Source organism: Cyrtonyx montezumae, unplaced genomic scaffold (genome assembly GCF_038088225.1).
Source record: "Cyrtonyx montezumae isolate F1298 unplaced genomic scaffold, pur_monq_1.0 scaffold_8, whole genome shotgun sequence".
In the NCBI taxonomy this organism is placed as follows: domain Eukaryota; kingdom Metazoa; phylum Chordata; class Aves; order Galliformes; family Odontophoridae; genus Cyrtonyx; species Cyrtonyx montezumae.
The window spans coordinates 93,033,716-93,049,244 of record NW_027072089.1 but is presented as its reverse complement, the minus strand read 5'-3'; the positions used below and the strand labels follow the sequence as shown (position 1 = coordinate 93,049,244).

Here is a 15,529-nt window from a genome sequence, read left to right as displayed (position 1 = left end):
AGTGAGCCATGTCTGCTGTCAGTCATGGTGTTAGAGTCACAGAACCATTGATGCTCGAAGGTACCTCTGGAGATAATCTCATCCAACCCCCTGCTAAAACAGGTTCCCTGCAGTAGGCTGCACAGGAAAGCATTCAAGCAGGTTTTAAGTATCTCCAGACAAAGAAACTCCCAACTTCTCTGGGCAGTTCTAATGCACGGTTACCCTCACATTACCAAAAAAAAAAAAAAAAATCCTCACATTCAGATGGAACTTCCTATGTTCCAGTTTGTGCCTGCTGCTCTTTGTCCCGTTGCTAGGCACTACTGGAAAGAGTCTGGCTTCATCTACTTGATTCCCCCTTTAGATATTTGTAAGCATTCATAATATGCTTCCTCAGTCTTCTCTCCTCTGGGCTGAACAGTTCCAGATCCCTCAGCCTTTCCTCAAAAGGGAGATGCTTCAGGTCCCTAATCATCTCCATGGCCCTCTGATGGTCTCCAGTAGTTCTCATGATTCACTGCCTTGCTTGAACAGAGGAGCTAAGACCTGGACCCAGTATCCCAGATGAGGCTTCACTAAGGCAGAGTACAGGGGGATGATAACCTCCCCTGACCTGCTGGCCATGCTCTTCTTCATGCACTCCAGGATAGCAATGGCCTTCTTGGCTACTTGAGATCTTCTGCACTCACTTAGCAGCCCCCTCCTTAGACCTTGAAACACATCTATTATTTACATATGAATTGTCTAAAACGTTCCCACCCACAGTACCATCTGTGCTGAAATATCAAGAAAGTGAAGAAATTTTATATTTCCACTGTCAAAATTAAAAGCCTGGACAGCTTTTCCAGGCTGCTTCCCCCTCCCTGACACAAAGATAACAGAACAGATCTCCTCATGGCACATTTCAAACATGGCTCTGCTAAAAGCACAGAATGTCTGTGTGTAAGCATGTCTGAAGTGTAAGCTAGAAAGAGAAGGAATACAATATGCCATTGTAATTGCAAAGTGGCACTTAAGAGGCCAAGACAGAAAAGTGTTTTGGCAGCCTGAAGAGCAGTGGTTGTGTCAGGTTTGAAGGCTCTGCCTGAAGGGTCAGCAGGGCTCATTCTCATTTGGACAGCATCAGTTCAGCAAAGTAAAAGAAGAATCGTGTCTAGGGATAAACAGCACTTGTACACGTTTATTTATCTTCATATAAATCACTTTTTTGCAGCCTTGCCTCCATTCCACCCCTCCCCACATGCTCATTTTAACATTTCTGTACAGACAGAACAGCAGAGCCAAACTACCCATAACCATATATACTAAGGCTTCTGTACTCAGAGCACCACCTCAACGACTAGAAGATGCTATTACCATCAGACCAGCTAACAACCTCTAAGTAGAAAAGTAAAAAGGTGAAAATGATAAATTCTAATAAAATCTTAAAAAAAAAAAAGACAGGTAATTAAAAAAAAGAAGTAACCTTAAAAACACACTCATTTTGCAAGAAAAAGATCTCAATATGCAAAAACCTATTAACTCTCTATAATGAGACTGTTGGTCCACTGAAGCCAACGGAAGTCACTGCTGACAAGTTAAAAGAAAACAACTCATACAAATGACTGTGTCAGAGTTCTTCTACTATCTCTATGAGGTCCTTCTGTGAAAAAACTCACACCATGTAACAAACATGCATTATTCACAGTCTAGCTCTCTCACCAGTCCAGCCAGTATAAGCAGAGCAGTCGTGGGGATCTGCTGTCTTCAGCCCTTCCTCCATTTGCTGCAGAAGGTCCTTGATTTTTGTCTGGATCCGTTTTGTGAACTGAGCACTGACCTGAGAGCAGGAGAAAGGGAGTGAGCCAGAATAGGAAAGAATCCTAGAAGCCAGGCGCTCCACTTTTTTGTTTGGTAAATCAAACACATACCAAAACAAACAAACAAACAAAGAAAACCCCTGCCAAACAAACAAAAAATAGTTCAGAATAAATATTATATGCAGTAATCAGCAGTGTCAAAGAAATAACAAAAGGAAAGCATATGCTCATATTTGAGACTACTGAGTCAAAATCAAACCATCATCTTAAATGATATTATTAATCACATAATTCATAATGTATTCATATTTCCTTTTTAAATGTAACAGTCTGTTTGATTGCTTGGCCTGTGACCACCGCACAAAAGGCAAGTCATCTAAGAACCATAAAATGCCCTTCCTCTCACTTCCTGCTCTCTCACCAAACACCATTAGGATTGGCATGCTTTATCATGCGACGACGTAGTTAAATGCAGGAAACTATGCTATCTGAAAAAATAACCTAGGCACAAAGAAGATAAGATAAAAGCAGCTTGGCAGCTTCAGCTCATACCTTTACCCTTTGGCAGAAAGCTGAAGAAACAAACCCTTGATTTTATCCATTGCTTGCTTTTACTTTCAAGCAAGGAAAGTTTACAGATACTATATATGAAATACTACACAGAATGCTTTATCCTTGCCACCATTTCTCTCTCATTAAACATAATGCATGGGACAATGCATTAAAAATTTGTTGCCCTATTAACATCCATGGAAAAGTGTATCCACAAATTCCCATCATAGGATTGGTTTATAGAGAACCTGAAAAAGAGAAATAAAAAACATCTTCCCTACTTGGGCTACAAGAAAAGCTTTGTCAGTCTCAGATAACTACATCACTCTATCTGTCTATCTATATCTATCGCTATCTGTCAGATAATGATGCATGCTAATTTCACAGCACCAACAAATATTTCCTGAATGATCATTTTCCACCATCTACAGAAACACCCAAGCACGTGTCACTTGTCGTCCCTGTTTTAGTTATCCAGGAGGGAACAGCAAGAAGAGTCCATCCCCTTCTTTCTTATGGCCCCCCTTTAGATACTGAAAGGCCTCTATCAGGTCTCCCTGAAGCTTTCTCCTCTCCAGGATGAACAGCCCCTGTTCTTTCTGCCTGTCCTCTTGACATCCATTCAATAAAGAAAGTAGAAAGATAGCAAGAATCACACAACTCCTCTGACACACTCAGAAATGTCTAGGGTCAACAGTTCAAACCCATTTTATAATAGTGAGATACGGATAGGGAAATTGTGCCATTACACCACATGTTACACAAATACCACTCCAGTCCATCCTAGGAACAGCAAGATGGCTCTTTAGCATATTCTCCTGTAACTCAAAAAGTAGAACAAAATACAGTAAGCAGCTGGCATCTGCCTTTTGGTCTTGATATGGTATTAAGCATCTTTTTGTTAGGAAACCATACTATGGATACAAAAAAACACCCCTCAACCCTTTCAGCCAGTCCAGTGAAGCCTTAACACAACACAAACCTCTCCAAAGGGCAGGGCTTCTCTCCTTCCAAACCCAGCTGTGCCAAAACTTAGGCATATGGTATAGCAGCATGAGCTGATGCATCCAGGCACAGTTCCGTTTATCTGACAAGAGTGAACAAAGGTTTTACACTCTGTTTATTCACCTCCTGCACATCACAAGTAAGCTGGTTACCTTCTTGTTCTGGCAATTCACCTGCTGTTACCAAAATGAGTTATTTTTTAATCAAACACCAGATCAAATTACTTGGAAACAGGAGGAAAGGATTAAGATATGAGGACATCTGGGTTCTCTTTTGAACCCCCAGTTCTACAGAAGTAATTTACCTCAGGCTGCTATTTCTCTCTGTCCAGAATGTGAACTGTAACTCATTTACCAGTGCTAGGAAAAGCAAAACCATAAGGATTTTTTTTTCTCGTTATGGTTATAATGATTTATCAATTCAAACAAAGCTAATCCCAAGCTTATGCCAGCGTGAATACGCTAAGGGCAGCAGTTTTTCCCAGCTACATACTCCTCCACCACTTTCTTTTTTGTTCTTGCTTTAACAACAGAGCACTGCTACTGTTCAATTGATAGGATTCCACTATGAGCTAATAAGAAATGCTTACATACAACAGAATAAATTAATTACAAAAATAATGTTGAAAGGTTAAGGTTTATAAACCTTCGAGGAATCTTATGGAAGCATTACAACTACGCATAAAGCACCTCAACTTGTATTAAGCATAGGCTGACTTTCAGAATCATATTCATTTTGTGAGGATGATTCCAGCTGGCATTCTTCCCGTTCTGCCCTTTGTGATTCACTATTCTCATTCTTGTTGTGAAAAACAAAAATGAGGATACCTGCCCTTTGTCAACCAGTATCACATTTACTCCTAGTTCACAACAGACTCATTGATAACAGGAGCTGAAGAATATCTCTCAAGAAGAAATGTTACTCTCCAGGAATGCAACTCCTGAGTTACTCCCCCGCTGCTGAAGGAAGAACATCACCAATACATCTTGATACAAATAACAATCTCCTAAAAAAATTATCACTTGAACTGACATTACTGTAACACCAATTCTTATTGAATGACCTCTCCAATACAAGCATATTCAGCTGCATAGCTGTAGCTTTACAACAAACAAGCACCAATGACTCATGAGGGAACATGCAGTTGCAATATATATGATTTGTATATGATTCCAGGAAGAAAAGTAAAGCATGTAGCTTAGAAATCTTCCAAGTACTAAAATAAGGTATGTGTATTTGCATTCCTTATGTTTCAAATGATTTGCATAAGCATACCACAGTGCTTTTGTAAGTCTGACAAAGCAACTGTGAGAACCCATGGCACTCCTATTGTGGATAGAATTAACATTCTGATTTGAAAGCCACAGGATGAGTTATTTCATGGGATTTTTTCAAAGACATTTAGATAATGGAGTACTTTTCAAAGCATCTAATTGCATCATGATGCATCTAAGCAGTAAGTAACCTGTGTAGCCTGATGGTGAGACAATGGAGAACTGAGCAAGGCTTCCTGAATAGCTGCCAGCATCTCAGTCTTTCTTGCCACCATCTGTTTTCAAAACAACTGTCTTTCTGTTAATCCTTTTCTATCATTATCAGTTCTTTTGGAGAAAAGCAGGGCTGAAAAAGGAAGCAACTGAATATGCAGAAGCAGCAAAGAGGTGGTGACATGCAGAATGGTACCTGCCAAACATGCAAAACTCCTCTATTTCATATCAGCTCAGAATGGATTAAGGAGAAGAGGCATTTCAGAAAGAAGTGACTTCAATGTTGGTGACATGTAGAACAAGAGACAATATGGTGCTGGGTTTTCTTTTAGGCAAAGAGTACTTCATGAAGAAGAAAATAAAGCTCATGCTGGCACCACAGAGGAGATTCATTCAAAAGTCAACTTGCACAGAATCACAGGGGTTGGAAGTGACCTCAAGAGATCGTCAAGCCCAACCCCCCTGATAAAGCAAGTACCCTACAATAAGTTGCACAGGTAGCTGCCCAGATTATATCTCCTTCCACAGAAGGAAACTCCACATCCTCTCCTGGCAATCTGTTCCAGGGCTCTGTCATCCTTACCATAAAGGGGTTCTTCTGCATGTTATTAAGGAAAGTCCTATGATCAAGTTGTATGCCATTATTCCTTGTCCTATCACTACACACCACTGAAAATAGTCCGGCCTCATCCACTTGCCTCCCACCTCCCTTAAGATACTTAAAAACATTTATCAGATCCCCTTTCATTCTTCTTTTTCCCAAGCTGAACAGACCCAGGTTACTCAACCTTTCCTCATAAGTGAAATGCCCCAGGCCTTTAATCATCTTTGTGGCTCTCCACTGGACTCCTCTGAGGAGATCTCAAACTTTTCTGAACTGGGGAGCCCAGAACTGGACACAGTATTCTAAATGTGGCCTCACCAGGGCAGAGTAGAGAGGGAGGAGGATCATCTCCCTCGACCTGTCGGCCACACTCCTTTCAATGCACCCTAGGATGCCACTGGCCTTCCTGGCCACAAGGGCATGCTGCTGGCTCATGGCCAACCTGTTGTCCACCAGAACACCCAGGTCCTTCTCCACATAACTCTTCTCCAGCATCTTCTAACCTGTGCCAGTGCATGTGTTATTTTTCCCTATTTTATTTATTTTTTTTTTTTGCAAGACTCTACACTCGCTCTTGTCAAACCTCATCAGGTTCCTCCCTGCCCAACTCTCCAGTCAGTCCAGGTCTTGCTGAATGGCAGCACAGCCTTCTGGCACATCAGCCACTCCTCCTAGCTTTGTATCATCAGCAAACCTGCTGAGGGTGGACTCTATTCCTTCATCCAGGTCATTGATTAAGATGTTTAATCAGACTAGGCCCAGCTCTGATGCCTGGGGAACACTGCTAGTTACAGGCCTCCAACCAGACTGCATCGCTGATGACAACCCTCTGAGCTTTGCCAGTCAGCCAGTTGTCAATCCACCTCACCATCCACTCACTGATCTCCCACTTTCTAATTTTCATATCAAGAGACATGACAGACACTGCAAGGGAAAGCAGAAGAAAAAAAGAAAAAGGCAGTACAACACTGAAACGTGAAATCCTGGCATTTGTGAAATCAGTGAGAACTTTGCCAGTGACAGTAAGGCAGCAAGGTTTCACATTCCATGACTGCAACACAGGTTTACTGAAGTGGGATGAGATCTTGTGCTCACCTCCACAGAGCTCCTGCAACAGCAGAGCAGAAACAATGGCTGTAATAGCCCAAGTGCAGAATCTAGAGGGCTAAGCTGGTAACTAACTAACCTTTTGGGGCATAAACTTTGTTTTTACCCAAATCAAAACACTTGTCTCCAATAGTAACTTTTTTCACTTCTGAAAATATCAGATAATGACTTCTCATAACTCAGCCCAATCAACAGCTAAACAGACTGCTACTGCTCACTTATACCCTTCCATTTCTGCAAAACCAAATGATTTGAAGCACTGCTGTCTGTGGAACATGTTGCCCTATTTTTCAGTGTCTTCTCTAGTTCTATAAAAGTGATAGCAATAATAAAAAGAGGGGAAAACAAAAAAGAGGGTGGTGGGCTAGTAGGAAGAAAGAGCTATTAGCCATAAGTGAAATACTACAAATGCCAACACTGGAATAAGCTTTAAAAGCACATATCACCCTACCTCAGAGAGGAGAGTGAAAACCAGCAGTCCATTCATGTTACACAACAAATGAAGGATGACAGAAATGAGACGGTATCTAATGCATCTGCATGTAAAATAAGCTACTTATCTCACTGGTGACAGACTGGGGGAAAAAAAAGGTTTTTTTTCATAAAAATCATAAAAAAGCTTCTGTTTATTGAGAGCAAAAATAAACATGATTTAACATGACTGATAGATGCTGAGGAACACTGTCCCATGTTCTCAGAAATGGAGGGAGATAAAGTAAAAGAGTACTACTAACAATACTGTTAGTCCAGGTAGCCTAACACCAATGTGCTACTTCTTCATAAGCAAGAAGATCAGAAAGAACTGCGAGTGGGATTTAAATTTACTCACTACATAGAATCCTCTACCTTAGCTGGAACATTTTCAGGTGGTCCACAATCTGTAAAAAAAAGCTAAAACTTTCTCCCGGCACTTTCTAAACTATTTTGTTGCACAGAGAGCAAGCACTTCCACATCGAGAACTTGACAGTACATAAATGCTCTGTAGTCAGACTAAATTACTGCATATATTACAGTTTCATTTATTTTCACAAAAAACGTGACTACCTATTATTTACTAGCTCACATGATTAGTCAGAAAATATCTCGTTAACAAATAGGCCTGCAAGATTAAACTAGAAACTGGCTAAGACAGAACAGATATTTCAGAAACAGAAAATTTGATCAGAGCTTTAGTTTTAATCTTAAAAAAAAAAAAAACAAAAAAAAAACCAACTTATTCAGAACTGGTTGGGTAAAGCCAAACAGGTTTAAAAAGCTAGTTAAAACATGAAAGCCTGTCCTGAATAACAGGAAAGGCCTTCAAAAAGCATCAGAAAAGTGTTAAATGGTATTTGATGTGCCTCATGTGAAAGAAGCAGTAGCTTCTCTTCTCAGATTCTGAACACTATCCTGAGCTAGTAATGCACCATAAAGTACAATAAAAACAATTCTCAGGCTGACTTTTGACCAAGACTTGCAAAAATTATACATTAAACTTTTCTTCCAACAAGAACATTATTTTTTGTAGTCAGAAACCTATTAAGATATCACACACCTGGCATGGAGCACCAGAAAATGACCAAAAAAGTGGCCATCTGAAGAAATGCAGATGCCACAACTTGGTCAAATCCCACAACTCAGGCTAAAAGGTGGGAAGAAACATTTATTGGCACTAGAGGTTCAATTTGGCCTTCACTGCACAAGAGGTGTGATCCCCATTAGTGCAAGCAGTTTCAGAGTCGGTCCCACAACAGGGAAGGCCTTGCTGCTCCCAGTACAACCAACAAAATTCCAAGTGAGAAAACCCAACCAACACAGGAAGAAACGCAGCGAGGGGGATCAAGAGTGAGTCAATGGCAAGGAACTTTAGGCTTTTTTTCTCCCTGCTTATTGCACTAGAGGAAAAAGACTGAAAAGCCATACAATTGCCAGAACGACATACAACATTCTTTATCCTTGTGAAGTGATAACTACTCCCAGAAAGCACAGGGAGTTTTAAAACAGGTTCCCTGCAAGGAGCTCACCTCAAAGCCTAATTAAGTGCATTGTACCCATCTGCCAAAACACACAATCTTTTTACTAATGTTAAGCATTTTGACAAGTCACCAAAAAAACAGGTTTTTCAAGAGAGAAAAGGCCTAAAAAAAGAAGTTCCTCTTTGGGCTTCCTAGTGATCTATCACTAAATTTTATTAAATGTCAACTGCTGTCAAAGGCCTCTCCTGTGACAGCACAACAAACACAGATAATTTTCAACTGAGAACAGAGATGTGATAGTCTTGATGTCAGGGGTGATTTTAATTTACTTGCACCAAATCTGCACCAGGTTGCCCACATACAGGTTTGCTTCCACCTTCCCTGAAGGATCAGATAAGAGCCTGCAGACAGAGGGAAGCTGGCTCCCAAAGGATACCTAGCTCCTCCAAGGATCCTCCTCAGAGCCAAGGCGGCTCAGAGTAACCTGAAGCTGATATTTGTAGCTCACTCAAGGACTCAGGACAGACTCATCCTCCAACAAGTCTCTGGCATTCCACACCAGCCAGCTCCCCACACCCTGCCCCTCCTCAGCAAGCCTGTAAAAGCTCTCAAGCCTTCTGCTGGGACTCTTTTGGTAAACTGCTTCTAAGCCAGGACTGCTGGCAACCCCTGCACACATCTTCCCATTCTCCACCCCCAAACTGCAGCTAATGGGTAACATAAGGTCAACAAGTCCTGACACCAACTGCAGCTAAAGGATGCTTCTGCTCTGCTTCAGGTGGAAAGGAAAAGCAAGGCATGGTACTGCTCAAGAGTTACACTTTGGTTCCCAACCTGCAGGGGCCCATACACTACTAAAGCCACAGTTAAGACCAGCAGAGCTTATAGCTAGAACTCTCTATGATGCAGAGGAAAATACCAAAACATCTGCTTTTCAAATATTTTCAAATACTTTCCCCAAAAAAGCAACTAAAACAAATTATACATTAAATTAAACTAAACAGACAAACCATTTTTCTCCATGAAATACAAAATATTCTTTGCTCTTAGTTTATATTCTTTGCTCTTAGTTTGTAGCTATCTACTTATTTCCCTGCCCCTAGCTATTTACATTTCCAGTCAGAAAACATTTGGGCCACTCCAAGATGACATCAATAGGTACATCTCCAGGCAAAAGCATCTCTACGGTGTTCACACAAAAATGAAAGGGGCTATGGGATATATACATATTTAAGTAAAATAGTAATTTTTTTTACTGCTGCTATTTTTAAGAAAGTAAATCAGCAGGCCAAAATCCTGTTTGCTCTTCTCTTCCTCCCGTACTCCCTAACTTCTTTATGCATACCTTATGCATTTACACACAGACACACACTTCCACATGCAGCACGTTGCCCCAGTTGTCTCACATTCTAGACAATGTCTTGAAGAGCTTCTGGCCCTGTTATCAGATAGATGAGTTTTAGATGGCAACCACAGCAGCTTATGAAATCCAACGGAGGGATTAATAATGCATTGCCTTCCATGACAACGGCAGAACCTTCTCGCTGACATATTATGTGAGTCACTCAATTCTCACCATTGCACACAGCAGCAGCAGATGGCAAGAAAAAAAATAGACAATGCACAGACCAATTTCATTTTTAAGAAACTTATGTTAGTGTACAAATCAATTCGCAGAACCGTAAGTCTCCCCAGCCTGTGTAGGCTCCTCCTTTCACCCACACAGGGGCTTTGGGCAGGCTGATATTTCTCTGACAGAAACCAGTGCCTGCTCAATGCAACAAACATGAAAACAAACAAAAATAAACAGGAAAAAAAAAACACATCAAAATCAAAGCAAAACAAAACGAGCACTTCTAAATACTCTTCAGAAAGTCTCAAGAAAGTCAGTGCGGTACAGCATAAGGATTGATAACATGCAAATGTTGCCAACATATAAATACACACAAACATATTCCCAGCTGTGTTCTAACCCAGAGATACATAGAATCATTATTCAAGATACTGCAGATGCAGAAACAAAATGTAGGCACAAATCTGCCCTCTCCAGCAAAACACAGAGCTGAAAAAACTCCAGATAGGCCTGCTGAAAGTTGCTGTAGCTACAGTTCCTTTTTTTTTTTTTTTTTCCAGAGGAGCTCCATGCTTTTGAACATTGCAAAGCCCCCTCTCTGTCTTTAAACTCCGACTCACCACACTTGGATAGATTATTTTTAATATTCTAAGCCAGACAGAAAAGAAACCTCAGTTGCTTCCTGGAGAAAAAATTAAAAAGGAAAAAGGAATTAGTTTTTAATTAACGCTGAGCATACTATCTGGGATTTCTATAAAAACAAGTAAATTTTACTAGCAAATCTACCTTTGCTTTTTAAACCTCTTCAAGCACCAAGATCTGCTTTTGACCACTATGATGAGCTGTAACAGTAAGAAACCAACCCCCAAAAGCGATCCTTTCCGTGCACACACACAACTTCATTCACTCTCATCCCAACAACTAGTAGAAACTGTAACTGCCTCACCCTGATCAAGAGCTAGTATGCGTCCTGCTAAGTTTTGTGCTGTTCAAGAGCACTGCTCTTCACCCAAGCACAGAGTGAGGAAAAGTTACTTTCACACCTCTTGCATTTGTACTTCTAGCAGTGTCACCATGCAGCATCTTCACTGGAAAGATGATGATGCTGCACAGGCTGCTCAGGGACTATGCGGACAGGACAGCCGCATTCTGGCTTTCCTTCCCCAACTTGTGTGAAAAAGGCGAGAGCAGCTTTTGTACTGTGTGCATGAAGCGCATGTGGAAGAGCAGCCTGCAGTGTCCAAAAGGCAAGCAGAGCAGGATTACTGTCCTCAGAGTTACCACAGAGACCTCCTGCAGGCCACCCAAAATAAAGCGTTTTCGAGAACGTCAACACATGCCTCAGAGTCACCACTGAAAGGAATGTCCCAGCGACACCTAAAGCGCGAGCGTCTGTGCCGACAACCTGTGGGAAGCCCGTCCTTCCTCAGGACGGAGCGACTGGGGCACTGCCGGGACGCTGGGAGCTGGCACGGAGAGCTCCGCGTACGTAGCAAGCCAAACTCGTACGGACCGCGGGCGGTGCCTGCGGGCCCCGCGCCCACACGTGGCAGCGAGGCGAGCACGGCGCCCAGCCCACCCCACATCCAGGCCGCGGCGCTCAGCAGGCCCCATGCCGGGACTCACCTTCCCGTCCGCACCGAAGGGGAGCGGGTCTTCTTCCGCCGGCGGCAGAGCCCGATCCCGCTGGGCCTCCGCCGCGCTGGCTCCCTGGGGCTGGTAGTCGGGGTAGGGGTTGGCGAAAGCCCGCTCCTCCATCTCCGCCTCGCCGCCCAGCTGCAGCTTCAGCCTCTTGGACATGCTCTCTCCCATCTCAGCCGGCCCCCAGCCCGCCTCCCTGCACGGCGAGCCGGAGGGGACACGCTCCGCCTCGCGGAGCGGCGAACTGCAGCAACGCGAGCGCTACGCGGAGTCAGCGGCCCCGCGGCGGCTCCGAGGCATTGGCAGGGGAGCGAGGCGCGGCCGCTGACACATCGGGGCCACCGCGGGGCGGAGAAGCCGCCGCCGTCCCCGAGCAGCAGCGGCTCGGCTTCGCGCGGCAAACACCGCGGGCACCGCCTCGCCTCCCCGTCAGCCGGGGTGAGGGAGCGACATCACAGCCACAGGGGCACAGCGCGGCCGGGGTCGCGGCCGGGCCCCCCCGCGGGGAGAAGCATCCCGCCGGCCCGCAGGGCACCGCTGCGGAGCCCGCCCGAGCTCCGCATCCTCCTCCGCCGGGCTGTCAGGCCGTCGGATTGCTGCCGCCGGCGAAGCGGGGCTCCCGCCGACTCCTCCCGCCCGTCCCCTCGCGGCGAGGCCGAGCCACGGCCCGGCTCATGTCAGAGCAGCAGCAGCAGCACGAGGGGCAAAGACAGCCCCAGGAACAGGCAGTACGCGACGAGCCGCTTCGCCCGGCTCATCCGCGACCTCTGGCGGGCCACGCTCATCCGGAGGCAGCCGACACTCCCGCGGCCCGAGGGACGGAGGGAAGGCGGTGACACCCCAAAGCCCGCCCGCCTGCCCTGGGCGGAGGCCACCCCTTGCCGGCGGGAAAAGGCAGCTATCGGTGCGAGGCGGAGGCGGTCTCCATCCTTCGTCCCACCCTCGGTTTGCGGCGTCCTTGCGGACGGCTATCGCCGCGGTGGCTGCGCACTGCAGCTGCCTACTCCACAACCCCAGGGCGTGTTAAAAACATGACGCGAATCCTAGCGTCCCAACGGGATGTTTCAGTGTTCGCTTCCCTCTCACACCCCCGCGGCAGCTCCAGCTATTCTCAGCCCCCCCCCTAAGGGAGACATGAAGGTGTTCGCCGGGCTGGGTGAAGAAGGATGCAGGAGACATCACTATCCAACTAAATATTTACACACCATTACGTTTACTAGCGTAAGACAGCAAGACAATAAACTATTAATTCAAGCCGTGGATATTGTGGAGAGATCAGTGACCTTGAGTGTTAATTGCTTAGTAATTACATTGCTATCAATATACATGCTCAGTGTGTAAGATTAAGTGGAGATGAAGCCTGCCCCAGCTCTGGCTTCAGCTTGCAGTTGTTGGTAGAGCTACAAGTTAATGTAATGTAAGAAAATGTCCATTATCCCATGGCAGGATATACGTGTTAAGAAATACTTTCTGCATTTTAGTTATTTTAAGAAATTGAAGTGATGACTAAACAAAAAATCTAAACAGCTTGTTACACCAGAGTCATTTGCTCTGGAAGTGAAAATAACCATCAACTCAAAAGTTATACAACTATCTATGAAATAATGTGTTCTGTAATGATCTAAAAAAAAAAAAAAAAACACTATTTGTGTTTTTCTCTTTGAGGGAAGTCTTTCATACTGTACTGCTGAGCCTGAAGAGTAAGCACAAAATATTTTAAACAAATATGTCTCTGTATAGACAGTTTGCTAGGCAAATAGTGTGTTTCAGTCTAAAAGGATGTCTTGCCTTCAGTGAAGGCCAGCTTCATTGTTGGTGTTTCCCACCAGTCACCTTGACCTGGGTCTCATCTTCCCAAAGTTCTGCCAGGTGGCTGATTTGGGGTAAGAGTGGGTTAAGAGACTTAAGGATGGTCCAGTGTAAGAGAAGAGAGATTGCAGAATCGTATAGGATCATAGAAGCACAAGGTTGGAAACAACCTACAAGATCATCCAGTCCAACCGTCCTCCCATCACCATTGCTGCCACAAGCACTAAACCTTGTAGCTCCTCATCCGGGTGCCTCTTGAACACTGCTAGGGATGGAGATCAGATTAATGAAAGCAAGACTAATAAGGTACCACATGGTACAGAGAAGAAATGACTGCTGGAAGTTGAGTAAAAACAATATGACTGCCAAATGATGGTTGAGCAAAGAATAAATTGCAAGTCATGGCTAGCTGAGAACCAGATGGAACTAGATTACTTCCTTGAACTGCATGGGGTGAAAAATGCACAGTGAGGAGGACGTACATCCTTCATCTTCAAGATCCCCATCCATGACCACCAGCAGACTCTGCACATGCTCAATTTAAAGGAATTCAAGGCAGTACCTATGGAAACGATTTATTGGACTTGATTGTCCATCCCACTCACAGGAATGCAGTGAATATGCATGCTTTGTGCTCTTAAATATGTAACTACTCTATCCAGTTTGTGCAAGATAGGTGGGGCTACCCCCCTTGCACCTGGTGTGCGCAACGCCAAAAAAACATACCTGCTTTATAACCTAACCCCGGGTTATAGAGTTTGTTTCCAGAAGTCATGGCCTTATACCTCTTTTTCCCATCCAGCCTCCTACTGAAATAACTTGTCTGTACTTTTTTTTCCCTGTCCATCTTGACTTGGCTACAGCTGTTCTTTCATTTGTTGTCTTGGACACTATTCAAATACCTGGCCTACAGCTTCCTCACAAGGAGAGCAATAAGGCAGAGACCTTTGCTGTCTGGTGCCAGTGACAGGACCCAAGGGAACAGCATGGAACTGCATCAGGAGGGTCAGGTAGGGTGTTAAGAAAAGATTCTTCACGAGAGGATATTTCAGCCCTGGAGCAGTCTGCCCAGGGCAGTATTCACAGCCCCAAGCTGCCAGAGCTCAAGGAATATTTGAATTATGCTCTCAGACATAGAGTTTGAATTTTGAGTGGAGCCAGGAGTTGGACTTGATCCCCTACCTGAGTTATTCTCTGATTATGTTTTTTTCTTACACGTTCCACTCTGTGTCACAGTGGTGGGAATATGAAGGCCAGATGCTGGCAGCTGATGTCTGCTGGGGTAAAGGAGGTTCCTAGGCATGCTGCAAGACAGATTTACTGTTTTGTTTAGTACCCTGCTGTGCCTGTGGACCTGAGATTTCTGAGGCCCTTCTCTATTTCATGCTTATCAGTACTTAGTCCAACTGGTTGTAATGTTTATTTACTCTTAACATACAAGATCTTCCTTTGTTCTTAGCAGTTGAAGTATAGTTCAAAAGACTTTTGCTTGTTTTTCTTTTCTTAATTGGTGTTTTTTTCCCATTGCATACTTTCCCTTGATGCATACAGAGCTTCACAACCTGAGTAAGAATCATGGATGAAGAAGAAAGAAAAAAGCTGCACATAAGTTTTAAGCAAGAATACATTCATGGCTCTCATCAGTAGCAAAAAGCCTTGAGTGCTGAAATCATGATTCCACAGTTACTTCCATCCAGAATAAATGTAAATGCTCATGAAAGAAGTGAGCCCTCACCCTTTCTTTTCACTCTTGCTCTGCAGTCCTGTAATCTGCCTTTAGCAGCCTTGACAAGCATGCAGCCCTCCAGCAAGCTGAACACCTTACAGTCATACAGGTGAAATTGCAGTACAATTTTTAAACAAGGTCAGACACCTGCTTAGGTGTCATGTAAATCATTAGAAATTTTGCTTAACAGAAAATTAGGCTAATCGTTCTTTATGCAGGAGGAATTCATAAGCCTCTCTTTTTTACTTCATCTGGGCTTTTCCTCGCTCTGATCCCCCTTGCAACCCA

The 15,529-nt window shown here is 44.0% G+C and overlaps 1 protein-coding gene across 1 annotated transcript in view; it reads right to left on the bottom strand.

Moving 5' to 3' along the window:
• LANCL2 (LanC like glutathione S-transferase 2) overlaps positions 1–12,089 on the bottom strand; it is a 32,013-nt gene extending 19,924 nt beyond the window's left edge. The window contains exons 1-2 of the mRNA XM_065753044.1: positions 11,692–12,089; positions 1,684–1,801 (exon numbers count right to left, since the gene is read on the bottom strand). Coding sequence (XP_065609116.1) covers positions 1,684–1,801; positions 11,692–11,877 — 304 coding nt within the window. The 5' untranslated portion in view covers positions 11,878–12,089. The remainder of the gene's footprint in view (positions 1–1,683; positions 1,802–11,691) is intronic.
• Positions 12,090–15,529: the final 3,440 nt, after the last annotated feature.